The sequence below is a fragment of the Dipodomys ordii genome, unplaced genomic scaffold (genome assembly GCF_000151885.1).
Source record: "Dipodomys ordii isolate 6190 unplaced genomic scaffold, Dord_2.0 Scaffold90, whole genome shotgun sequence".
In the NCBI taxonomy this organism is placed as follows: domain Eukaryota; kingdom Metazoa; phylum Chordata; class Mammalia; order Rodentia; family Heteromyidae; genus Dipodomys; species Dipodomys ordii.
This window is the reverse complement of record NW_012267306.1, coordinates 4,696,077-4,721,838: the sequence shown is the minus strand read 5'-3', so window position 1 is coordinate 4,721,838 and position 25,762 is coordinate 4,696,077. Positions and strand designations below refer to the sequence as shown.

At 36.1% G+C, this 25,762-nt stretch overlaps 1 protein-coding gene across 3 annotated transcripts; it reads right to left on the bottom strand.

Moving 5' to 3' along the window:
- Steap4 (STEAP family member 4) lies at positions 1–25,762 on the bottom strand. 3 transcript variants are annotated; one of them, XM_013026084.1, is made up of 5 exons: positions 25,643–25,762; positions 7,282–7,739; positions 5,970–6,497; positions 4,097–4,261; positions 1–2,813 (listed from the first exon to the last, which is right to left on the bottom strand). In XM_013026084.1, exons 2-5 carry the CDS (start codon positions 7,735–7,737, stop codon positions 2,550–2,552), a joined length of 1,413 nt encoding a protein of 470 aa, XP_012881538.1. In that variant the 5' UTR covers positions 7,738–7,739; positions 25,643–25,762; the 3' UTR covers positions 1–2,549. The 3 variants fall into 3 exon arrangements, with proteins under 3 accessions (XP_012881538.1, XP_012881539.1, XP_012881540.1); XM_013026085.1 differs by lacking the exon at positions 25,643–25,762 and adding an exon at positions 16,488–16,521; XM_013026086.1 differs by lacking the exon at positions 5,970–6,497.

The following is a 25,762-nucleotide window of genomic DNA, read 5'->3' as shown; positions in this document are numbered from 1 at the left end:
TATTTCAAAAGTAACATTTAATGAGTATACATTTACCATAGCTGTTATTCCTTAACATGGGGAAAGGATACAAAAATAAATGGTCTATGAACTTAGTAGAAATTTTTCAGGATACAGGAAACGGAGCAGCGGTCAAGGAAAGCAGTCTCTTATTAATGTCAAAAAGTCTGCATCTGTTAAAAGGAGTTTATGCAAGCACCTATCACATTGGCTGTAAACCCGTTGTGTCCACTGTCTAAGTTAGCTGAAGGAATCAGCTTTATTAAGGTGGTTAATTTGGGTTCATGAATTTGGGGCAGATGGAGGGATGAGGTTGAGAGGGATTGGACAATGCTGGTTTTCTGTGGCCAACCACTATGGCTTGGGGACAAAGGTCATGTCTGTTAATGTAGCTGTTATGCCCCAAACACTAGAGCTTTTTAAAAAGTGGATTATCAAAGTAGAGTTCATTTTTACTTTAGGCAAGTGCTTTATCTAGATGTGGTTTTTCCTATTTTTTTAGTGATGGATCAAGCTATTACTGACAAGGAAGTGTAATTAATCCTAAAGCCTTCTTTAGACTAGCCTTGAGGGTAGAGAAGCTTTAATCAAACAACTCTCTAGCCAGTTCGGCAACATCGAGCTGTTTCACATAACAAGAATAAGCAATGACATTTTTCTCTCTTCGCCACTGATGCTCCTGGGCCAATCTCATATCTCTTAGCATTCCAAGTCTTCCAGCTTCTTGCAGACTTGCTTGAGCTGATACATTAGAGGACCATATCTTCTGTGGGCTTATGCAGTTATTTTTAAAAAAATCATAGAACTTCAAATCTATGATGAAACAAATACCCTCATCCAATAAAAATGGTATCAATGAGGCCACTCTAGAATTAGTTGACCGAACATAGTAAATCGCATATATAAAAAATTTATTAGTACAAAGATATTATATGAAATATTTGTTTTAGTAAAAAAATGGCTATTTCCTACATGTTCAATTAAGGCAGAAGTTAAATGCTGATTTGATGTAATGTTATACAGTCATTAAATACATATGTATATCATGTATAAGAGTGTAAAACTTTCAATAAATAAAGACTAAAAGAAAAGTTAAATAGAATAGAAGTATATAGATATAGCTATTTTCAAAAAGTAGTATAGAAAAATAAGGTGGATTGTGGGTGATGGTCTCACATATTTTAATCACTTGGTATAATGTCATATGTAATATGTGATACCAAAAGTAAAAAAAAAAGAGAGAAAATAAGAAACTATAAATGGCCTTTGTAGATTAGGCAGAAAAATGTCAGATCCAATGCTTTTTAGTTATTTCAGTGATATGTGGGAAGACTGTGCATCAGTCTCCTTTTAGCTCCAGGGTTGTGCTAGGATGGCTAATCCTGTTGAAGGTCACCTTGGAAAGGGACCTACAGCAAATCGGTAAATCCATTTACATTGCACCAAGAATTGGAAAACAAAGTGGGTCTTATACTGCACCTACTGCTCTCACGTCTCTGATTTCCCACAGTTCTTACTCATCTCTGCACTGTTCAAATTCACACTTCACATAATTCATCTAATTTGACTGCTTAAAAATTATAACAGACTAGAAATTAAATTCATAAATGGCCAATATTGAGCAATATTCAGAATATATAATTTATTAAATCTACCATAATATCCTCATGATGCCAGACATAATATAATGAAACTCTATAGTATTTATTTCTTAACTAAAATTCTAGCTTGTGAGTTTTTTTATGTGCAAGAGCATCTATTAACCCTTCTTTGTTTACACATTAAAAAATCCAAATGAATATATTTCTATTCTTTTTCAATTTTTCCTCTACCTACTTTTTGTAGAGGAAGACTTACTACAACTGCAGTTTTGTGTATACTCAAGGCATGGTTGCTTCCGATTGGATGGTGACCATTTTGTTGTGTCATAAAATAGTCTGATTCATAGGGAATATAGGATGAGAAGAGGATATAGTTCAGTGATCGTTTGCCTACCATCCATGAAGCCCTGGGTTTGAGTTTGAGCTTTAGAAGAAGCAAGCAAGCAAGAGAAACATCCCACCACCACCACCACCACCACCACCACCACCACCACCAAATCTGTTAACAAACAAAATAGAATAAAATCACTATGGCAATATTTATGATCACTGTTATTTTTGGAAAAGAAAGATAGAAACAAATTACATTCTTTGTGCTTCATTTAGGCTGCTTCTTCAGACACACGCCTATAGCAAAACCTTCATCACTGTTTTCTCTTTCACTTATCTCTGCCTTCGACGTATAGAAGGGAGATACGCTTTTTTTCTTCTTCTGGAGTTTGTAAGATCTAACATTGTTCATGCTGCCGACACTCAGACACTCAAGAAACTTCTTAATGTGGAACCACTATGCTAATCTCAATCTCGGCTTCATGCCTCCAGACCTGGTCTGATTCATCACAAACCTGAAATAAAATAAGTGTTGCTTCTCAATACATCAGGTTCTCCACGTCAGGCAACATTTCCTAACACCTCAGAGCATGGTGAGGGAAAAAGCTCAACTTTGCTTTAAATGTCGGATCTTCCATTCAGTGCTGATTTTGAGTATTTGTAGTTTCTCTCCCAGCCTTGGCGGATCCGAGTAAGGGTCTTATCTATGCATGGCATGATGAGTATAAACTTGGTAACCAGCACTGTGCAAGGGATGACGAGCGCTAACACGTAGGCTGAAGGAAGACCCCATCTCAGACTTAAAGGGCTCAGGAATCTCTTCCCACCATACACCAGAGTATGGGCTGTGCATAAGATCAGGGTCAAATAACCCAGTTTGGACTATAAACAAGAAGGAAAAAAATAGGTACATTAACATTACTTATATCTTAAACTGAGAAACATTTCAAGCCAATAAAGTGTATTTGTGAACAACCACAAAGTTTGAAACCTATAATATTTACGATGCTGCCATGGGGAGTAAAATGTATTAATCTTTCTTCAAGATACTATTTTTTTGACTAAAAAAAAAATCAACGATGGTGACAAATGAGTTGGTAGTTATCCCTTAATTTGGATGAGTGGAAAAGTTTTCTTAGAATGATAATAATGCCCCTTGCCTTAGTCTCCAGTGGTAAAACTCTCTTACCTATCATCTTTTATTGCCCAAATTCGAAAACTCAGGGTTTGGTTTTTTGTTTTTTTCCTGTCTTACTTTGACTAAAGGTGTTATCATGAAAAGCTTTGGGCTGTAATCTGATCTCTGGGAGGAATTGTAGGACTTGATAATCCATTCCAATGTCCACTACTAATGGTCTATTGTCTTAACAATGGTTCACAATGAGCAAGCATTTGACTCATCTAGAGACCTGGTAACTCTTTGGGCCACGTCTTCAGAGTGTCTGATTCAGTGGGTCTAGGTGTGGTTTGGTGCTTTATGTATTTATCTTTGTGCTGCTGCTACTGGTTCTGAGGCCATACTTTGAGGACAATTAGTCTCCAGGAATAGTCATTAATTGCTGTGAATGCAGTGTGTGAGTGGCTGATACACAAAAAACAAAAAAACAAAAAACAAAAAACCAATTTGCTTCTTACAGACCAAGAATCTCTAGAGTGATTCTATCAAATCTTACTTGAATGGTTTTAAATTTTATTGCAGTATCTGCCTTTTCCTATCAATATGTTCCTATTGTCTGGTTCACTTTCTGAAGGCACAAATTTGTCTTTAGATTTCTCTTCACTTTCTACCTAGTCCATTGCCATGCCTACTTTCCTAACTAGTGGTGCTTTTCAATTGCCTGGGCTGCGGCAGTGGGAGCAGTCAGTAATACTGGCAAGGTGTCCTCATTTGAAAACCAAACTGCCATGGAACTTGCCAGCTTGTACCTTAGATTTTTTAAAAATTTTATATTATTGTAAAGATGCTGTACAGAGGGGTTACAGTTACATGAATAAGGTAATGAATACCTTTCTTGTCCAACATTAATATGAGTTTTAAATGAGATAGCTGGAGAAGTGATGGAGCAAAATGAAACATAGGCATGATAGGAGAGAAAAAAATGAGAATGGTTGTAACGTTATGTTCATTTTGCAGTCTAAAGAAGTTTCAATTATGAAGTTCTCACCTGGACAAATCGGAACTCCCTCCAGTTGACTGTGTTGCTAACTGAAGGCAAGGAAGTGATGCCCAAGAGAACAAACAGGAAAAATCCCAGGATTCCCAGAGACACATAGGAGTCGCTCAGCCAGGCTGAGGAGGCACTGAATGGATTCTCTTTCTTGTCCATGATCTAAGGAAAGTTATAAAAAAAAATTACAGTTTTTTAAATTAGAAATTGACCTCACTTTTAAGGGACTAAGACATACTTCTCATGTGAAATTTGCTCAGAGCAAATTATATGGCACTTCTCATTCATCATTTAAAAAATGTTGAAAAACACAATTAGAATTACTTTTGTAAAAAAAAAATGGTCCTGGTTTGGTTGCACTGTAGCTTTGTTTTATGATTTGTACAGTTTTTACAGTATATATTTTCTTTTTCTTTTTTTTGGGGGGGGGTCCAGTCGTGGGGCTTGAACTCTGGGCCTGGGCGCTGTCCCTCAGCTCTTCAGCTCAAGGCTAGCACTCTACCACTTGAGCCACAGCGCCACTTCCGGCTTTTTTCTTTTTGCTTATGTGGTGCTGAGGAATCGAACCCAGGGCCTCATGCATGCAAGGCAAGCGCTCTACCACTGAGCCACCTTCCCAGCCTATAGTATATATTTTCTAGGAGTCCTGCAGAGAGTTTTAATTTACCTTGCACTATCTAAAACAAATTAAATATTCACTTAAACATTCTTTACCATATGACTTTTGGTCCTGAAGCAAAACTTGATATACATGCTACTTGGGAGGCTGAGTTGGGAGAATCGTGATTACAGACAGCCTGGCTGGACAGAAAAGTTTGAGAGATTTGGAAGTGGTAGAATGCACCTGTTACCCTAGCTATGATGGGAAGCCAAAAATAGGTGGATTGTGCCTACAAAAAGAGACACTCGAGCTCAAAAATAATTAGCAAAAAACAAGGCTGGAAGAGTGCTTTTACCTAGCAAGAGCAAGGCAGAAAAATAATCCTTGATGTTCTCAAATTATAATAGGAGATTTTGACTTTTCTGTTTTATATGTTGATTATTTACAGATACATAAAGTTTAGGCCATTTGCACTGACTATGTCATAGTTATAGCATAAACTCTGTCACACTTCAGGTCAAAAGGAACCATAGTCTTTGTAATATTACTTATTCAACAAACTCTCAATCATTCCCAGGAAATAATGAAAGGAGGCCCAAAGAAGTATCACCAACAAATTAGGACAACTTTTGAGATAGTAGTAAGGTACATCAGAGCCATTAATTTCTAAACTAGAACTGACTTAAAGCACTTCTCTTTGATGCTTTAAGACTTTTTGAGCCTGATTCTTATACTTTTGACTATATACAGCATATATTTGGTATTTTGTCCAGAACTGCTTAGTTTTCTAGTTATTGAGGACAGCTTCTCACTAGTTAAATATTGCTGAATTATAAGTGCCCTTTCATAAGTTTGTGTACATTACTGTGGCATGAATTTGAACAGCCTTTTTACTTGTAAGATAGTTATTTTGACTTCCAAAAGGAAGTAGCATGCATAAAAATAGAAGCTTGAAAACACATGGGTTTTCACTTATTGTACAAAATCCACTGTCTTCCACCCATAGGAATTCAAGAATGTGTCATAAGGGTTCCTGAGCCCCAAATATGCCAGACAGTGTCTCAATGAGCCTTGAGATGACAGATTTTGGATCCCAAAAGCCTGGGAATAGCCTTTATTTTTCATAGTTCTATGAGGTCTCAATGGGTTGATGTTTCTAATTCTTTTTACTTTAGAAAATGAAGATGTTTAGCAAAGAGATTTTTCCACGACTGTGAAATAGAATGTGATATACCAGAATTCCTCATGAAGACAGGGAGAAAGATTTACCTGGGCAATGGTGATGTTCCTCAATCTCCATCGAACATAATAGCGAATAGGAATCACAAGTGTGTAGATGACATGCAGGAAGGCAAATCCAAGAGCTACCAAGCCAAGCTGCTTTCTGCAAAGCATCCAGTGGTCAAGCCAGGCTGGGAACCGGCGGTATTTTGTCCCTCTGTAGAGTTGCAATATGGCAGCAATAACACCAGGGAAGTAAACCAAAGCCAGCAAGATAAGGGCAGTTATTGGAAAGACTCGATTTGGAATGGAAATCGCCAGGCGAAATGTACTATCTTGCTTTTCATTGATGTAAGGATAGATTACATCTCTTAGAACACAGTAGGAAAAGAAGAAGAGACCTAGTGCAGCAGACAAATAGAAGGGCAACCTCCACATTGGAAACAGTTGCAGGGGGTAGTTTTCAATTTCATTGGCTGCTAGGAGAGATCCTTGATCCAATGGAGTCAGTCCAAGAGTGCGAACAATATCCACCACTCTTTGTTTGGCTTTGCCGTCATTTCCACAGACAAAAACCTGGGTTAAAAAGAATTAATTCTATATTTACTTCTCCTTATGTAGTAATTGTATTGAAAATCTATGCGTAAGCACTGTAGGAAAATGGCATGTAATAGTGAGCTGTTTCTCAAAACAGATGTGGAATTAACATACCTAGCTAGATGATGTTTTAAACTTGCACTCAAGTGTTGTGTAGCTAAGTACTAGGGTTTTCAGTTGAAGGAGATTTTCAGCATCTCACATGGCTGTAAGATTTGGTTCTCTATACTCTGAGCAGTTTAATCTTTCTTTCATATTTGTGGGAACAAACATCACTTACAGTTTCTTCTAATCAAGGTAATGGAAGTGGTAAGACATCCAGCAAGCTGTCTTATTTCTAGTACTGGCAAGAGGCCTTCAGATTCTGATACCTTGTATTCTGTCGAACTAAAAACTGATGACGGAGATAGTTGGTAAATGAATTGAGTATTATGCTTGGTCAAATTCAAGGCAATTATTCTTGGCAAATATTAGGAACATGAAATATTTATTGGGAAATTTATTTTAGAACCGTGCCTTGGGATCTTTGAGGTAAATGCAGCTACGAGATAGTTCACGGAGTCATGTGGGTTGTTGGTCCATAGGCATAATCCTAGCTCTGGGGAGGCCCAGGCAAGAAGACTGCAAATTCAAGACCAGCCGAGGCTACATGGTGAAATGGTGTGTAAGAAAAAAGCACAGCATAGCAAAACAAAATGAAAAAATAAAACAACAGAAAAAAATTCCCTTTCTAAAGATTGAGTACAAATTCACTTAATCTTACCTGCCGACTCGCATCCATCGCTCCTGACTGGAGAGCCCAGGCCGAGATAGTGTTAAATGCTTTTACTACATGGGCTCCTGGCACCAACTGTGCAAGGTACTCTGCATTAGATTCTGGATACTGATTAATCTTGAGGTTGTTGCTGACATCTACCAAAACCTTCTCTTTGAGGACTTCAGTTAGTTCTGTGAGAAAACCATAATGTTCTCTATGGATTGTTAGAATTACCACATCAGACTTTTGAGCTGCTTCAGAATAGCTCAATACCTCCGCACCACTAGGCAGCAGGCTGGACATCTGAGGGTTTCGACTTCCAAAAACAACAGAATAACCACACTGAAGCATTTTGTATCCCAGTGATCTTCCAAAATCCCCTGTTCCAAAAATACAGATAGTCTCTTGCTTTTCAGAAGAAGTCATAGTGAGAGGAAAGGTGTTTGTATATGTTTTCTCCATTACTGAAAAAGAAACACACCGATTAAAAACATAAGCTAATAATTCTATGGGCATGAAAAAAATTGAGAAAAATCTAGGAACAGATAATTAATTAGAGTGTAATTAACTAGTGTAATTAGCTGATGTTTTAACCTTGTAATTACCTTGAGTATATTTCCTCCAAAACTAGGCAGGAATAAAAATGGTCATGTATGTTTCTATGTATATTGTACTGAGTAATATAACTGGTCAAAACTTTTGTGGTACAAAAAGATGCAATAAAAAACCAAGACATTAGTGGATATTTAAAACTGTGGACCTAATTGCAATAACATTACATTAATTGAACATTTGGTTTCAAAAGTTCTCAGAACAGAATCAGATGAAGAATGTGTTAATAGAGGAATTATGTGCCATTCACTTACTTTTAGTGATAAAAAATACCAAATAACACATTGGTAAATAGAACTTATTGTCTTTCTAAGAGAAAGTCCACATCAATCAAATAGGGATTGTTCTACAAAAAAAAACTTAGTTCTTCAGATTCAATATTAGAAAAATCTATTAATGTAACCACGTATGAGACAATATAGTCAATATAGTCATATTTATGTATGCGTAGAAGCCATATGTTAAAATTTGACAGTTATTCTTCATTCAAAGTAAAAGAAAGACAGACAGACATTTCTTAACCATCAGAAAGTATCTTAACCTATTTTCACAGTTAAAATAGAATTCTTAGAAACATTTCCAATAAAATCAGAAGCAGGTCAAATATGTCAAATTTGGCCACTTTGGGTATTTTTTTCTAGAAGTGGTAGCTAACAAGTTTTAGAGAAAAAATTGACATATATAACCTTAAAAATTGTAGACTAAGCGACCTAAAAAAAGCAGCAGTAAAAAAGGATAGAACATAGAGAAAATTCAACATCTTTCCTAGGAACCCAATTGAAAATAGTATTTGTAATATATTCTAAAATCAAACCACTTAGGGGACTTGCTAGAGGAAAGGACTCTATAGCTATAGCAAAATGGAAAAAGATAGCAACATGTGGCAAGATAGCAAGAAAGATAGGAAGAAAATGATAGAACGATCTTAATCAGAGAATATTCATATAAATTAAAATGCATTGCATGTTCTTGGATGGGGCAGCTAAGCTTCACAACAATGTCAGTTTTCTCTTATTATCTATCAGTTCTAAAAAGCAGAATAATTCATGGAAACAGTCATAATAAATATTAAAAGATTGTAAAGCTGAAACAATGAGGTACTGTCAATAGTATAGAAAACGTTCAATAAAATGGAGTACAAAATTTAAAAACATATCTAAACGTATGTGATAAAGATGGCATCTCAAGGTAATTGAAAAAAAGATAGATAATTCTGTATCTAGTACAGACAATTCAATGACAAATTGGAAGAAAATTTTAATCTCCTCAAACTTCACTACAAGGTAACTTTAAAATACATTTAACTTTAAAAAATAGAATTATAATTGAAATAGAACCAACCGTGAAAAATTATTCCAACATCATTAAACATTAGAGAGTAGATGAACACATATGATCAAACATGATCTCATAAAACAAATAATTTCTGAAAGTAAAAAGAATTGTAATCAAAAACAGAAAATAACCAACAATTTTTCAATAGATATAAATAAGAAAAAAAAAACCATAAGTATCTGTTAGAAACTGAGAAAAGGATATCAACTGATGGTTTATTTTGAGGAAGTATCAAAAACTTTCAAGTTATTACGTAAGTATTAGATAAGATTCAGAATCTTATATGAAATAGAACAAATGAAAATTAGAACTAAATTTAGATACTCCAAAAATGATTGCCTTCTTGGAACTTTATAAAATTTAAATACGAAAAGCAACTTGTTTTTATGATACAATATAAATAATATGGTTACAATCTATATTTTTGAAAGAAATAATTTTTCTTTCAGCATTGTCTTTTTGAAGATTTTCCAAGTGTTCTTTTTGTTTTTAATTAGCACCTATAAACTAATGTAAGAGGTTTCCATACATACATATAATACACTATTGTTAATATTTTTTTTGTTTTGTTCGTCATGGGACTTGAACTATGGGCCTGGGTGCTGTTCCTGAGCTCTTCAGCTCAAGTCAAGCACTCTACCACTTCAGCCACAGTGCCACTTCCGGCTTGCTAGTGGTTAACTGGAGATAAGAGTCTAATGGACTTTCCTAACTGGGCTGGCTTTGAACTGTGATCCTCCTGAGAAGCTAGGATTATAGCTATGAGCCACCAGCGCCTGGTTACTATTGCTAATTTTTATTTCAAGTTCTCTATATATAGTTGAAGCTTTTAGTTAAGGTGTGTGTGTGTGTGTGTGTGTGTGTGTGTGTGTGTAGGGAGTCTCTGGTTTTTAATAATTTATCTTCAGTGCTAGAAGAGAAATCCACCACTTTCTGATAAGTACTTGTTGAGCAAGTGTCTTCAAATGAAGACATCCACTTCAAGGCACTATTTTGGTTCTCTCTTACTGGTAATGCTTCCTTGGCAAGTAGACTGTGCTCCAGGCATAGAGGAGATAAAGAGAAAGTGGAATGATTAAAGAATAACCCAGAGGAAAGAGAGAAGGAAAGAAGTAGGGTTGGATGTTGGAAAGACATTTGTTCTTTCATTCAAATGGGTGAAAAGTAAAAGTCACTGAATTTGATAGAGAATTTTCGAGCCAAATATAATCACTATTCAATCTTGACATTGTAGATTCCATGCAGATCATAGAGCATGTATTTACTTGGCTTTTTTTAAAACCAGATTTTCAGAAATCTGTCCCTTTGATTTTAATTTATGAAAGAAACTTATGACAAGCAGGCCATTCAGGATTTGTAGGTGAGTAGAAGTAACACCCACATAAGAAAACATCCGCAGATGATCATGGCTCTTGATATGGAACCAGCTGTTCCCACAAGAGGTTCTTAGCTTCCATTAATAATGCAAACTAGTTTAGTACTTTAAATTACTTGGATTGGCTAGTTGCTAATCAGTTTACAACTGATTATATATAAAAATAACAACAAAAACCCCTCAAACTGCTGGCTGATGCCTTTATTATTTTATTTTGTAGAACTGGCTAATGTGTCACAAGACAAAGAGGCTACTCATCTCATGTTGTCTTCCATTATTTTATCCTGATATAATTACTTTTTTCTCCTCTCCCTTACACGAAATGAACATTTTGAAGCAAAATGTAGACTTGTTGAAGTTTCCAATGTCCTACAATGAGAGAAATTATTTAATTATTGAAACATTATCATTGGAGTCATGTTGCAAATAGAGTGGTCCTAGACTATTTTCACTATTTAGCTACTTCACTAATTCCATTCTCACTTTTCTTTTCTTCTTCTTTTTATCAAATGAAGACATCCACTTCAAGGCACTATTTTGGTTCTCTCTTACTGGTAATGCTTCCTTGGCAAGTTACTCAAGACACTTTGGGACCTGATTTCATCACGGTAAGACATGAGGTTTTTACCTCTCATTTTCTTTATGGATTGGGGGGCAGGAAATGCTTCTCTTCCTTCTCCATTTCTCTCTAATCCTTGCTATTTTTTTTTAAAAGATAGTATGTTTTTGAGAGATGTTGAGGAATAGATGAATTTATGTATCTCAAAACATTTCTTGAGATATGATAAATGTTCAATAAATGGACTGTCTTTAATACATTATTTAATCCAATAACTACCCAAGTAGTTGTACAGTATTTCCTAAGTAATTGTATTGTAGTACCTAAGTCATATAACCCATTATTACTGGATTAAAGTAACTTGAATGTAAAGCCTTCCAATTAAGGTCTAATTATACTTACATAACTGTAATTATTGTCAATATGCAAAATGATCACTAGAGTTTAATGATTTCTAGGAAGCTCTTACTTTGACTAATTCTTTTATTTTATTTTATTTGTGAACATACTGTACAGAGGAGTTACAATTACATGGGCAGGATAATGCGTACATTTCTTACCAAGCATTGCAGCCTCCTCCTTTGTTTACCCTTCACATCCCTTCCCAGCCTCCCCCCTCCCCCCCCAATCCCAATCCTTCTCCTTCCCCCCCCTTCCACCCCCGCCCCTGCACCGACGTTGTAAAGCTCATTTTGGACATGACAACTTGTACTTCTCATTGTTGCAACAGGTCCACCTGTATCCTTAAACAACTGGTTTTTCCCCATCTCCTCCACAAGTTATACTGACATCAAATATAGTGAAAGCAGGGGTTATACTGTGGGGGAGGGACATACAAAGCAACAAAGAGATAATCTTATAAATGCGTTAGAAACACATGCATGAAAGAAAAAAACATTAAAATACACATCTAACGGTTCATTTTCCTGACATCACATTATCTGACCTTTTCCGCTTGACTCATACATATACTAGATATTACAAATAAGGGAAACCATGGGACCTATGTTTCTTTGGGCCTGGCTTACTTCACTTAATATAATTTTTCCAAGTTTTTCCATTTCCTAACAAATGGGGCAATGTCATTCTTTCTGATGGAGGCATAGAATTCCATTGTGTATATATACCACATTTTCTTGACTAATTCTTATAAATCAAAACCTATATGGAAACAGCTTTACAGCATATGAATTTATAAACACAGATCGTGTGAGTTTCTCTTATTTAGAATTTTTTCATATTTTATTTTATTATTTCTTTTTAAAAATGTTATTTGGATGAGCTTTACAATGTTGGTGCGGGGGGGGGGAGGGGGGGGAGGGGGAGGGTTTGGGTTTGGGGGGGGGGGGGAGGCTGGGAAGGGATGTGAAGGGTAAACCAAACGAGGAGGCTGCAATGCTTGGTAAGAAATGTACGCATTATCCTGCCCATGTAATTGTAACCCCTCTATACAGTATGTTCACAAATAAAATAAAATTAAATTAAAAAAATGTTATTTGGCAGTCCAATATAATATTCTTAGTATGTTACCTCAACTATTAGTATTTTTTTTAACTTTCAAAACTTCAGAGACATCAAGGAGCAAAGTTATGATGCAAAAAGAGTAAAAAGATATAAAAAAAATCACTAGTTGACTTAATTTCTTAATAGAAATTTTTGTATTTCTATTAAGTCAACCAGTGATATTTTATCATCATTGGGTAGTTAGTTTTCATGCAATATATCGAAACTCTAAGGTTGATATTTTGTCATGTTAGGAATTTTGCTTTAAATCCTCCCAGCTCTAGAAAATGAAAGATACAAGAGCTTTGTAACTAAGCTCTGCTCGGCTTCCATTGCCTGACAGAAACTCAAATTTGGATTCTAAGTCTTATACGTCTTGATACTTTTGTCTTTGTGCTTCTCTGTGACCTGTGCCTGGTCAGCACAGAGACATGTACAACTCTTGGGGCCACCATAATCAAATGGGAGCAGAACCTGATGGATAAGCCTTTTCTTTCTACTGGTACCCAGTTCTGACACATTTCTTAAGAATCATCATATAGCTCCCATAAAACAGAGAAGTCATCTGTAGTTGGGGCCAACTGAACTTCCTCTTGTACTGTCTTTCTTTGGTCATGCTTTTGGTCCCCACTCCTGGTTCCCTTGAATCATTTACCTAATAATTTTTTATTGGCATCTAGGCCTGTGTCAAGGCCCTACTTACAAGATAATGAAATAATAGTTTTAATGGAAAATATTACCAAACTTGAAGTTACCATAATTGGAATGGTAAAATAAATAACATGCAAAAAAACTAAACTAGTAATTTTTGGAGGAATTTGATTCTGAACTCCTGGAAAAAATATTCTAATAATAGGAGTTCACAGATATGGAATATATGCATATTCTCAAACACAAGGGAGATCTGGTTGCAGGTGCATTAAAGAATAAGTGCTCTACAAAGAGGGCTGTGAATATAGCTATAACTCAGAAAGCTATGTAGAAATAGCAATTTATGAGGGGAGTAGGTTACTTGTTTAAAGACAAGGGATAATAAGAAGTAGAAAGGATAATCAGAAGACTTAAGGGAAAAATGAGTTAAATAGTTAAAATATAACAGTGCTCTCCTTCTTTCAGTCCATGAATACTGTGTAAACCTCTATTATGTCAGAGGATAAACAACCAGTGTCTCTTGGCTTAAAAACTCACCAGGACTGGTTTATCTCTTATGGACATATCTCCCACAGAAGTCTATTCACAAAACAGCCAAGCTATGTAAAGTGATCCCATGGGAATGTTTATATAGATTAAGGATTAGCATTCAGTGAAGCAAATACAAAGGTAGCAAAGATGAGTTTGAAGGTCATGAAGGCAGCTGTCACTGAGAAATGTGTGTGTATTAGCATGCCTGGCATGTTATCACTTACATTTTGGAGACTAGACTGGCTGAAACCATTTCCAACTTTTGAGGATTTCAGTTTATTAAAAACATGGAAATGTTGAAACAGGATTTTAAAAATTCAGTAATTAAATGCTGTTAGTAAGTCAGGATTTGTTAAAAAACAAACTCTTAAATTGAAATAATTATAGATAGTACAGACAGTATAAAAGAGTTCTGTTCACTCTTCACCTTTTCTCCAACGGCAATAGTTACACTATTCTAGCACAATATCCTATGAACCAACATCGCTTCTGACATTGCTAGAACAGTGACAATGGTACACTGCACATGCTTATTTCCATGTCATTTGATCTAACTAGAGATTTGCAAACTCATATTGTAATTATGCTACAGATGATTTCAACCCCGAGAGGTTCTTTCATGGCACTCTTTTACATCTTGTTCATCCTCCTCTCCTAACCCTAGCCCCTGAAAACCATAAACCTATACTCTGTAATTTTGTCATTTTGAGAATTTCAAAATGAAATCATACTATGTGTGAAATTTTTGATGTTGCATTTTCTTTATTCAACATGGTGGTCTTGAGATTCATCTACTTTGTTGTTGTTGCTATATGTGTGTTCGTTGTTGTACAGTGCTATCTAAAGAAACAGATGTACTACTTTTTGTTTGTTTTTTACTTTTTTTTGTCAGTTGTAGGGCCTGAACTCTGGGCCCGGGTGCTGTCCCTCAGCTCTTCAGCACAAGGATAGCGCTCTACCACTTGAGCCATGGCACCACTTCTGGCTTTTCCTGCTTATGTGGTGCTGAGGAATCGAACCCAGGACCTTGTACATGCAAGGCAAGCATGCTACACTGAGCCACCTTCCTAGCCCCTGTTTTTTGCTTTTGATGTTGGAGATTGAACCCATGGTTTCCCACAAGCCAAACATATACCCTACTGTTGAATTTTCTGTTGTCTTGTGTAGGTCTGTATCTCATGTAGAACATTTTATTTTAGTTGTTTCTACCTTAGATCACTGGAAATAAAATTTTTGTTGTCAACATTTATAAACATGTTTTTGTGTGAAAACAAATTTCCATTTGTTTGGGACAAAGGCACAACAGTACAATTTCTGGGTCATGTATATTTAACTGTACATGAAGTAGCCGTGGCATTTTTGAGTGGCTGAACTATTTTACATTCCTATGAGGCATTTATGAGTGCTAGTATATATATTTTTTCTGGTAATATGGTGGTTTGAACTCAGGGCCTTATGTTTCTAGGCTGATACTCTATCATTTGAGCGATGGCTTCTGTTCTTAGTATTTTTAATTTTAGCTACTCTGACATTTCTTCTTTTTTGGGAGTGAGGATGTCTCTTTGTAGCTCAGGTTGACCTGAACTTGTGGTTCTCCCTTCCCATCTGAGTGCCAGGATTACAAGTGTTCACCACCATACCTTCCTGCTCGTTGTGGTTTTGATTTGCGTTTCCCAAGTGACTAAAGATGTTGAATATTTTCTTAAGTTCTCAATTATCATCTTCATATATATATATACTGTTGACTGTAGGTTATTTCTTATATGTCTCATCTATAACTCACTTGTCAGATCTGTGATTTGTGAATATAGTCTCTTCTTCCAGCGTATAGTTTTTTTTATCATGGCTTTGAAAAGTTCTTAAATTTGATGATGTCCAATTTCTTCTTTTTTTTTTTTTGCCCATGGGTTAAGATTTTGATCTACAAAACTCGATAAAAGCCTAAATTCAAAATAATTCTTTTTCTTTTCTTTTTTACAAGTTTAATTTTTTAAAGTTAAACCCATAATCTATTTTGAAATTTTTATGAAATGGAGAGCTTGGTTCAAGTTTCCGTTATTTGCTTATAAGTACTTTTAGCTTATCAATTAGTAGAAATACTTTTCTTATTTATTGAATGGCTTTTTAAATCTTTGTCTAAAAGGTCAATTGTCATGTAGATGTGGGCCAATTTACGGTTGTCTGTTCTGCTTTATAGATCTGTGCACTGTCCCCTCTTGCCAGAAAGCGTCCATGGTTGTAGCTTTATAATGCCTTCAAGTTAAGTAGTGTAGTTCTGCTTCTTACCTTCTTTTTCAAAACTATTTTAGCTATTCTAGTTCATTTTTCTTTCCATATAAATCCTAGAATAATCTTACATATTTATACATTATTCAAGTGCTGATACTTACAAAAATAAATACTTTAAAATATTCCAAAAATACAACACAAATTATATTTTTAGGTGATAAATACAGCTTGTTAAAAAACATTAACACAAGGTAGGTGCCGGTGGCTCACGCCTGTCATCCTAGCTACTCAGGAGGTTGAAATCTGAAGATCACAATTTGAAGCCAGCCCAGGTGGGAAAGTCCATGAGACTCTTATCTCCAATTAACCACCAGCAAACTGGAAGTGGTACTGTGGCTCAAATGATAGAGTGCTCACCTTGAACTGAAGAGCTGAGGAACAGTGCCCAGGCCAAGAGTTCAAGCCACACAACTGACAAAAATAAAACAACAAAAAGCAAAAAAAAAAAACCCAGACACACACCAACGTATAACAGTAGTATATGGATATCTATGGATAGGATTCCATTAGAAGATAAGTTAATGATTCAATTTTGAAATTTTTTGTGTATCATCATCGTGAGACCAAATGGCACTGTACCTTCTTATACCTTGGAGTAGACTCTGTTCCCCAGTTCTTTTGGTAAGAGGATGAATCTATAACCCAATCACAACTCTTTCAAAAGGTGGTCATTATACTGCCTTGCACTCAGCAAACAGGCCATTTGTTTCCTTCAAATTTTACAAAATAAAGGGGAAAATATCTATTTCCTATATTATATATTTATTATATATAATTTATATAAAATACAATGTTTGTGGGAATATAAAGAAATCTTTCTCTGATGTGGAGAACCCTGAAGGGAGAAAGTAGCTTCTATGAATTCCTCTTAATTCTAGAAAATCCATACTTTCTTTTAGGTAAAGACTCTACCTTAGTTATTTGTACACATCCAAAGGAGTCTTAAACTTTTTTAGCTTATTTGACTTTGACATATTTATACAAAGTGAAAATGTAAATAAAATGTTCCTTATAAAAGAGGTTTGGAAGTAATAAAAAGCAACTTGAAAGACAAAACTATCATTAGTATACATTTCTTTTGCTGGGATCCAACAGGAGATAAGAAGGCAAAGACAAACACATGGATAGAATTTAGCTGGGAGGGTATAGAAGGAGAAGAGACATGTAGTGTACAAGCAGATAGACATCTATATTCCCAGCATAACTTTCCTTATTTCAAAACTTTCTAGAATCATTAAGCTTTGTGAAAAATATGAAAACTTTTCAATGGGTTCTTTAAGAAGCCAGTGGTTCTTAGTCCTGATGTACATGATAATAAGGCAGTGAGTTTATTCAGAAAACCTTGTAGTGCCTACCCTGAATGGGTCTAGGATAGAGTTTGATGTGTGTGTGTGTGTGTGTGTGTGTGTTTCTCAAAAGCTCCCCTGGGTGATTCTAATGTGTAGTCCAGATTGAGGACAGTGGTGGTAAATCTTTTATCAGGGTTTTGTTGTTGCTATTAGCTCCTTTTAATAGCTGGCTCCATTGGTTTTCCTCTCTGGCCATATATTACTATCAGCTAAAGAACAGCTAAAACTCCGGGGAGCCAGCTTTGAGTCTGAATCTATTGATCTGAGGTAGAGCTCAGGCATCTGAACCTAAAAATCAAAATAAACTTCAGGGATTGTAAAGAGAAAACATATCTGAGAACTACAGGCAATGGGAAAAGAAAAGGATATCTAGATCTGTCAATCTATCTATCTGTCTGTCTATGTATGTATGTATGTATGTATGCATGCATGTATGTATGTATGTATGTATGTATCTATCTATCTCTGGATTCAAAACCAGCCTGGGCAAGAAAGTCTGGGAGACTAGCATCTCCAATTAATCACCAGAAAACTACAAGGAACACTGTGGATCAAAGTGGTAGAGTGCTAGCCTTGAGTGTAAAAGCTCAGGGACAGCACTTAGGCCCTTAGGTCAAACTCCATGATCACCCCCTCTCCCCTCCCAAAAGAAAATTGACAGAATTCTGAATTTGTATGCTTCAAAACCTGTTGTGTGTGCATTATTGTAAGAAAGTTAGACAATGTCTACATAAATAATAAATAAGGCAATTTCAGATAAATATGATTTCAGATTTCAGAGTAAGTATTCTAAAGAAGACAGAACAGGGTTACAGAATAAAAATTCAGTTAGGAGAGGGACTGTCTCATTTTGAGAGCTGGTCAGTAGATGTCTCTCTAAAAAAGAGGTGCCAGTCAAGTGAAGGGTTGCCAGATTTAATAATTCAAACATATGGTACCCTATTAAGTTTAAATTGTTGTCAACTATCCAATAGCTTTGAATACAAGTCTAGCCCTTGTAATGTTTAGGACACATTTACATTAAAACACTTTTAACATAAAGTTCAAGTTTGACTGGGCATTGTGAATTTTCTGGTAAATTGAATCAAGCTGATACCTAGGGATTGTGGAGGGCTTTAAGGTAAGGATCTTTCTAGGTGAAGGAGAAAGTTAAAGCTAGGGTGTATGCATTAATTAGCTGTGGTGGTAAATTCTATCCTTACCCAAAACACTCAGTTTAATACAGGTTAATTTTAACAAGATCTAGGTTAGCCTAGGTTACCTAGAAAGACCTTATCTCAAAAAACTGCTATTTCTGACATTGCAAAAATTTCCTAGTAAGCCAAATGAAACAGCTGATTGCTCGATGCTTTTATGTATTTGTAGGTCTTTATAATGAAGTAATAGGAGAGTGTGGCACATGGACAAGTTTGGCTGAAGAGGAACTGCAAACTTGTGCAGTAGTGTCCATGTTTGAGTACCAAAGACAACCAAAATAATTCATTCTGAATTTAGAATATAACTTAACTGGAAAATTTGATTCTAATTATGCCAAACTTGTATTTGTTAATAAAAGAACTCATTTATTTTCTCTCTCTCAAATGAGAGAGAAGAACTTGAGCTAGAGGTACAGATGTGTGTACATCTCACAGCTACATATTATGTCTTACTACCCTGTCAGTTTAAGGGAAAACTACGTAGTAAGCTAAGTCATGATTTTCACAATAAATTCTGGTAACTTTTAAACGATCAAAGTAGCCATAGACTAGCAGAAATCTATTATTACTTAAATTATTTTGTGAGAAAATGTTACTTAGCTCACAAAACTTAATTTACTGATAAGCAATGTTTGTGTGAGCCAATAAACTAATATTAAAATAGAGTCAACTTCTTCAGTCTGATCAGGCCACAGGGTATCACTGATGTTCGGTGGAGATGGGTACTTCCACATGAATTGCTAACAACTAGTTGTAAATGAGCTATTGAGTGATTCACAGGCCACCCTGTGAATTATGAGGCCAGCAAGATAATGAAGGTCTATTATCTATTTCAATTGAATTTTACAAGTGATTTATAATTTAAGTTCTTTGTTGATACTTCCTAGTTGAACTAAAAATCTCACTGATATGTCATGTTCCCCTCATCATATCCACTCTTTACATCTCAGTAGTATCTGTCAGGATAAATTAAGATATCTTTTTGATTTCCTGACTGAGACTGGAGGGTCCTCATTCAGTAATGATTTCCTGATTCACCCTGGCATTTCATTAGCTTCTGTCTAGGATGGTTGGCTCCTTTGATTAAAGCCTGCATCTCAGGAGGACAAGGTCAGGGTGCTTATGGTCCTTCATTTTGCTATCTCTTTACATTAAAAAATTAGGAGCAATTTACAAAATTGTAGTTCACCAAGGACCCAAAGTCTTATTTAATTGATTTGGCGGTATGTTGCTTATACACACAATGTGAATATTTGCCTAATTTGATGACATGCAATAATTGACTTAGTATTTAGTGTCATTTAGGGGTTTTTCTTTCTATGTTACTGGAGTGGTAGACATTTAGAAAGTGATCTGATAATTATAGTCTTCAATCAACTTTGTCCACATAAGAATTTCCTATAAATAGTTATGCATCTTTACAATCCTTCCTCTAGGAATTATTTAAATATTGAACACTACTAACTCAATTTGGGGACAGGATAGTTTTGATGTGAGATTGATGTCATCCCCTCCCTACCAGCCCACCCATTTGACAGGGGAACTCCATTTTTAGAAAGTTCTTGGGAGTTGTTCAGCCTTTCTTCTTTTCCCTATCATTTTTTCCTCCTTTTCTAATTTGGCATTTTTGAGGAAAGGACTCCCACTGCCCAATGCCTCTAATGCTTACTGCGGTAGATCAGATGGAACTGCTGAGCACAATCTGGCCTTGCACTTGCTCCATTTTCTACCCTACAGAGAAAAGTGCTTGTTCAACTCATTTCTCCTTCCTTTTGTCATACTCTGATATACGAGCTTGACAGCAAAATATTTACAAGAAATAACCTCTGTTTTTAATTCCCAGGATTTTAATTTCAGATCCTTTTGCCACTTCCGGTTTTGTGAGTGGTTTATTGGAGATAAGAGACTCACGGACTTTTGTGCCCGGGCTGGCTTTGAACCGTGATCCTCAGATCTCAGCTTCCTGAGTAGCTAGGATTACAGATGTGAGCCACCGGCGCCTGCCTCTTGCCTCTTTTTTGAAAGTACTTCTTGGTCTTTCCCTACCTCTGATACACTGCGCCCTATAGCTGTGGCATGTGCTCATGAAAATAACTGGGCTGACAAGATGGCACCACTGCTTTCATCCTGACTACACATTGGGTCTGAATTTCTTTCTTTAGGAGCCTCTTTTTTCAAAGGCTCCCAGGTCTTTATCAAAACAAGCCAATGTGTTTTCTCCTACCCATAAAGAGTCCACTTCCTATCTACCTCATATTCATAGGCAACACAGTTTTGACTGTAAATCTATTTCCATTAGAGTCTTGTTTCCCTCAGGGAAATAGATTCAGGGAGCTGTTTGTGTACCCTCATCCCCAAACAAATACTTTATAGTTTCTTAGACATGACCCAAAATAGGGTAAAAAAAAGTGTGCAACTGGCACACTTTTATTATTAACTGCAGTGAACCATTTTCCAACCTCATTTCATTTTCCTTAACCTCCTCACATTCTCCCTACATAGATGTCAGGAAACTAACTATATTTAAAAAAATCACCTTTGTACTTTGGGGCTGGAGAAGAATGATCAGAAACACAGTAGATGTCAGGAAACTAACTATATTAAAAAAAATCACCTTTGTACTTCGGGGCTGGAGACGAATGACCAGAAAAATGTGTGTATGTGTTTGTGTGTGTGAATACACATATGAGAATACTTTGACATAATCAAGTTCTTTTGAATAGTTGAGTAATTTTTATATTTTATGCTAGGCTTTCAGGCATTAAATAAGGACTAGAATGTTTGACTGAAGTTCTAAAGTCTTAAAACATTTGGTATTCCAATTTTCACTACCTTGGTTAAATGCTTTAATCGTATTATGCCATTTAAAAAAATGAATTAGTATCCAGAGTTTAATATTTGTAAATTTATTATGAAAATCCATCCAGTATAACAATATAATAGGGTTACTAAAATTAGAGTGGCTGAAAGGAATCAGAAAATTTCTACTTTCTTCTGCTTTGAAAAAAATTATGGTAATCAAATGGTTTATATTACTAAATAGTACAAAACATCCTCCCCTCCCCAAATGGCATGTAGTTAAAATCCAGACTTCGCTATTATACTTTGACTCTGTGAGCTAATACAGGACAGGTAACATCCATACTTATCTATTCTTATCTACTAAGTCCATCATAGTCCATAATATTTGTTAGCATCTTCCTAAAAACAAAACCCAGAGTTATCAATAATGACTTGCCAAGATTTCCTGTTTCCAGCCAAGATTTAGTGAATGACTGTGATAGGCACTATAGGAAAGCATGATAAATCACTATCTCCCTGACTTCAAGAAGTTTTGGTCTCAGAATAACTACTATAGTGCACTGTATGAGGGCCAGAGTAGAGGAGCGTGCAGAGAGGCTGGAAGCCAAGAGGAGGGATACTAATCTGTTAGGAAAAAGGACAAGGAAGTTTACCAAGATCTCTACAGGGTTTTTTCAGGCACTAGTTAATTTAGGTTCAAAGTTAAAACTCAGTTTCTACACTGTAACAATGTAATTTTGCATTACCTTTTTATGTACATATATTATGTAAGACATAATACATTATGTACAATGTAATACATAATACATTGCATATTTCATAAGATTTCACATTATGGTGAGCTTCCTCATAAATGTGGAAACATTATTTGCCCCTTCCTATTGCCATAATCCACGATGCTAGTAGTGCCATTTCACACTAAAGGCCTGCTGGGAACTCCAGCTTTGTTCTGGATGAATTACTTTTCCTTTAATATTAGGTGCTGATGCCAAAATGACTACTTGGTATTATACAAATAATTTTTCTACAAGTTATATTATTGCCTCTTAGCTTTCTTTTTATTCAGCATAGTAGTTTCTAACTTCAAAATTACTCTTTGAGCATAGTTTCTTTCCTTTTAAAATAGGAAGTGAACTCAGTGTGTGTGTATGTGTGTGTGTGTGTGTGTGTGTGTGTTATGTGTGTGTGTGTTATGTATGTGTGTGTTGTGTGTGTGTGTGTGGTGTGTGTGTGTGGTGTGTGTGTGTGTGTCCCCATCATGGGGTATGAACTCAGTTCCTGGGTGCTGTCCCTAAGTTTTTGTGCTCAAGACTCTACCAGTTGGGTCACACTTTCATTTTTGGCATTTTGGTGTTAAATACGTAAGAGTCTCATGGACATTTTTCACCTAGGTTGGCTTTGAGCCATGATCCTCAGATGTTGCCTCCTGAGTAGCTAGCATTATATGAGAATCACCAGCACCCAGCTGAAAAGTAAACCTTTTATTCTGATATTATAATCTGCATTAAAAAGAATCCAATCTTTCAAAATAACTTTCAGCAATATGTGAGTGGAAATGTATAACATGATAAGATCACTTCACACATGGCTGACTAAACTATTGGAATATTATGGAGAAATTAGATTAAGATATCAATGTCTTGCCTACTTAATTTTAGTGGCAATATTTTAGTAGACTACTGCATTCTTTTCTCAGTGAGAGTTCTGAAATGATCTTCAAACAGTGTGAGCATTCTCCTTCCTTTATTCCTTAATAAAATTTGGAAGGACAAATTGTTCATGTGTATACGACAACAATATTTCCTTATTAGACAATATTTTAAACTATTCTTGTTATTTACTCAGTTATTTTACTCAGTTTCTTTTGAACTAAAAACCGATGTTTTAATTCAAATATTCTGGAAATTACTTCAAAGTTTTTGACAAAATGTGAGTAAGTTATAACATATAGAAGTTTAACATATCATGTAGAATTGCAGGAATCATTAAGGAATCATTCTTTGTGGCTATGTGAAAAACAGACTCAGATAGGTAACTTCAGTTGCTCTGCCTCTGTAATTTTGTTATTAGATTATACTTAAAAACTATCGCACAGCCCATCCAGAAAAAAATCATTATGCACAATTATGAGTAGATATAGCTATAGATGCTTAACAAATAACCTTCTCAGAGGACAACACAGAGACAACTAGCCACCAGGTACCTCTTCCAGTTTTGAAGCACCGTCATACTGTTGCTGTTTTATTTTTAATTGTGTGTGTATGGGTTGGTTTACTAGATGTTTATCCAGTTTCTGAGGATTTTTTTCCAATGCAATGACTTTTACATAAGAGCTGATAAAAAGTTATAAAGAGAACTAGATGTTAGAAGTCATAAAACACTGAAGTGAATTTCAATAATTACACATCATCTAGATTTTGAAAGTAGAACCTATATCTTGTAAATAATGATATTGATCATATAGGATGACTTAGGGTGCTCCTTTAAGAGAAAAAGTTGTCCTTTAAGAAATTCATCAAGAGTTTTTCAACTTCAAAACTCTATGACAGATGAACCTATTTCTCTCAAGTTGCATACAATGTAGTACAAGGCTTAAGGTTTTTCAACTTACTTATCGGTTTACAAAAATCTATTTGGTGCCCTCTAAACAACAGTTAGCAAGTCAAGCAAGTCAGATGTCTAGAAATCACTCTCAAGTTAGAGGTCAGGCCTTGTATATGCTGCTTTCTGAGCCTCCAGTTGGTATTTGAACTTCAGGAAAAATCATAAATGTTTCCAAATGGAAAAAGTGCTATGACCCAATTTCTCTGTGCACATGTACCATTTACTTTACAACCTTGAAGCCTGATAATAGAGAGTGCTTCATCTTGTTTTCTGGGCTGGCAGCATTTGCCATGCAGGTAGAATACATGCAGGTAAAATTTCATACCGTGCTAAATCACAGCATTCTGAAAAACTCAGGGCCTTGCAAAAGGCCATATCTCAAAAAAGTTACAGCCTCAAATAAATGTGCCATTTTATAAAATTACACCTCCTGTATCAGAAAAAAAATATTCCTTCATGTGAGTGACATTTATATGACTGCCATTTATAGAGAATAGGACATTTTCACACAGTGAGGCTGAAGAATGGTTCTCGAAAACCCAGTGCATTCGCAAAATGATAAATGTGGTAGAACTTTAAAACGTTCATGTGGGAAGAGACACTCCTTCCAACAGCTGGGCTAGTTGTCTTATAAAAATGAAACCTGCATTATTATGAAAAACAATTACACCGTTTTACCGTTACCATTTAACAAGACTTTCAATGTATTTTAAATCTGCAATATTCTAAATTACATGGCTTTTCATCTTACTAAAGCTGATTCTGGGTCATCCGGACCAAAAGCCTTTAATTTTACATCCATGGACATTGAGGCTGGGATATTGAGCTTCTAGTTGTAACTAGAAATAAAATTTTCCATCCCATTCCCCTTGCTCCAAACAATTAGCTGCCCTGGACACACTTATCTTTGAAAGAAAATGCTCAAGTTACCACTCAGAGCAAAACAAAAAACAAAAACACCACCTAAACTAAAATGATCTTATCATCCACCTGTCTCCGGACAAAGAATCAAGACTTTATTTTCTCTTCGCAGAAAGTAACATTAAAAAAATTTTTTTCCCCTTTATAGAAGCAATTGCTATAGTGCTCAGTGAATTTAAATCAAGATAAAGGAAGAAAGAAGTTCCAGGTCTCAGGGCAAACTTCAGCTCTAGTTGAAGCAACAGACTCACATCTGGACTTTGAGATTGTCAAATTCACATTTTTTTAACCAGGCTGCCTTTGAAGGGCGCCACAGATTTGCACCCGTGCAGAACTAAGATCGAAAACGGAATCCAACCCCCCTCTCTTCCTTCTTGGTGTTTCTCTGCACCCTGGGACAGTGAAATGGTGAGCCATGCACAACTTCCGAAAGCTGGAAGTTTGCTGAATTACCTAACCGACCTCCGCGCGGCCTGGGCTGCCTGGGCTGGAGGGGTGCCAGGGCGCCGGTGTTTCCAAACACTTTCTCCACTGTGCAAGCGGGCTGCAGAGTGAGGTCCTGGAAACAGGGGCTCCGGGTGGGCAGTGGGACCGGGCCACCTAGGAAAGGCAGGGGGCCACATCCAGCCAGGTGACCCACCTGCGGAAGGAAGAGGCGCCTCCGGGCTGAGTCTCCGCGCTGCAGTCGCGATGCTCCCCAGCCAGGCCCGCAGAGAAAAGCTTCGCGGGGTTTCCAGCCAGGAAACGCGGCTGCAGGCAG

Excerpts from the sequence above, each read along its gene's own strand:
- Steap4 (XM_013026084.1), bottom strand. The coding sequence starts at position 7,737 with ATGGAGAAAACATATACAAACACCTTTCCTCTCACTATGACTTCTTCT. Across the intron at positions 4,262-5,969 it reads GGAACATCACCATTGCCCAG|ATCATGGACAAGAAAGAGAA; the intron begins GTAAATCTTTCT and ends AACTTTCCTTAG. Across the intron at positions 2,814-4,096 it reads GGGAGTTCCGATTTGTCCAG|TCCAAACTGGGTTATTTGAC; the intron begins GTGAGAACTTCA and ends TCTTGTTTATAG.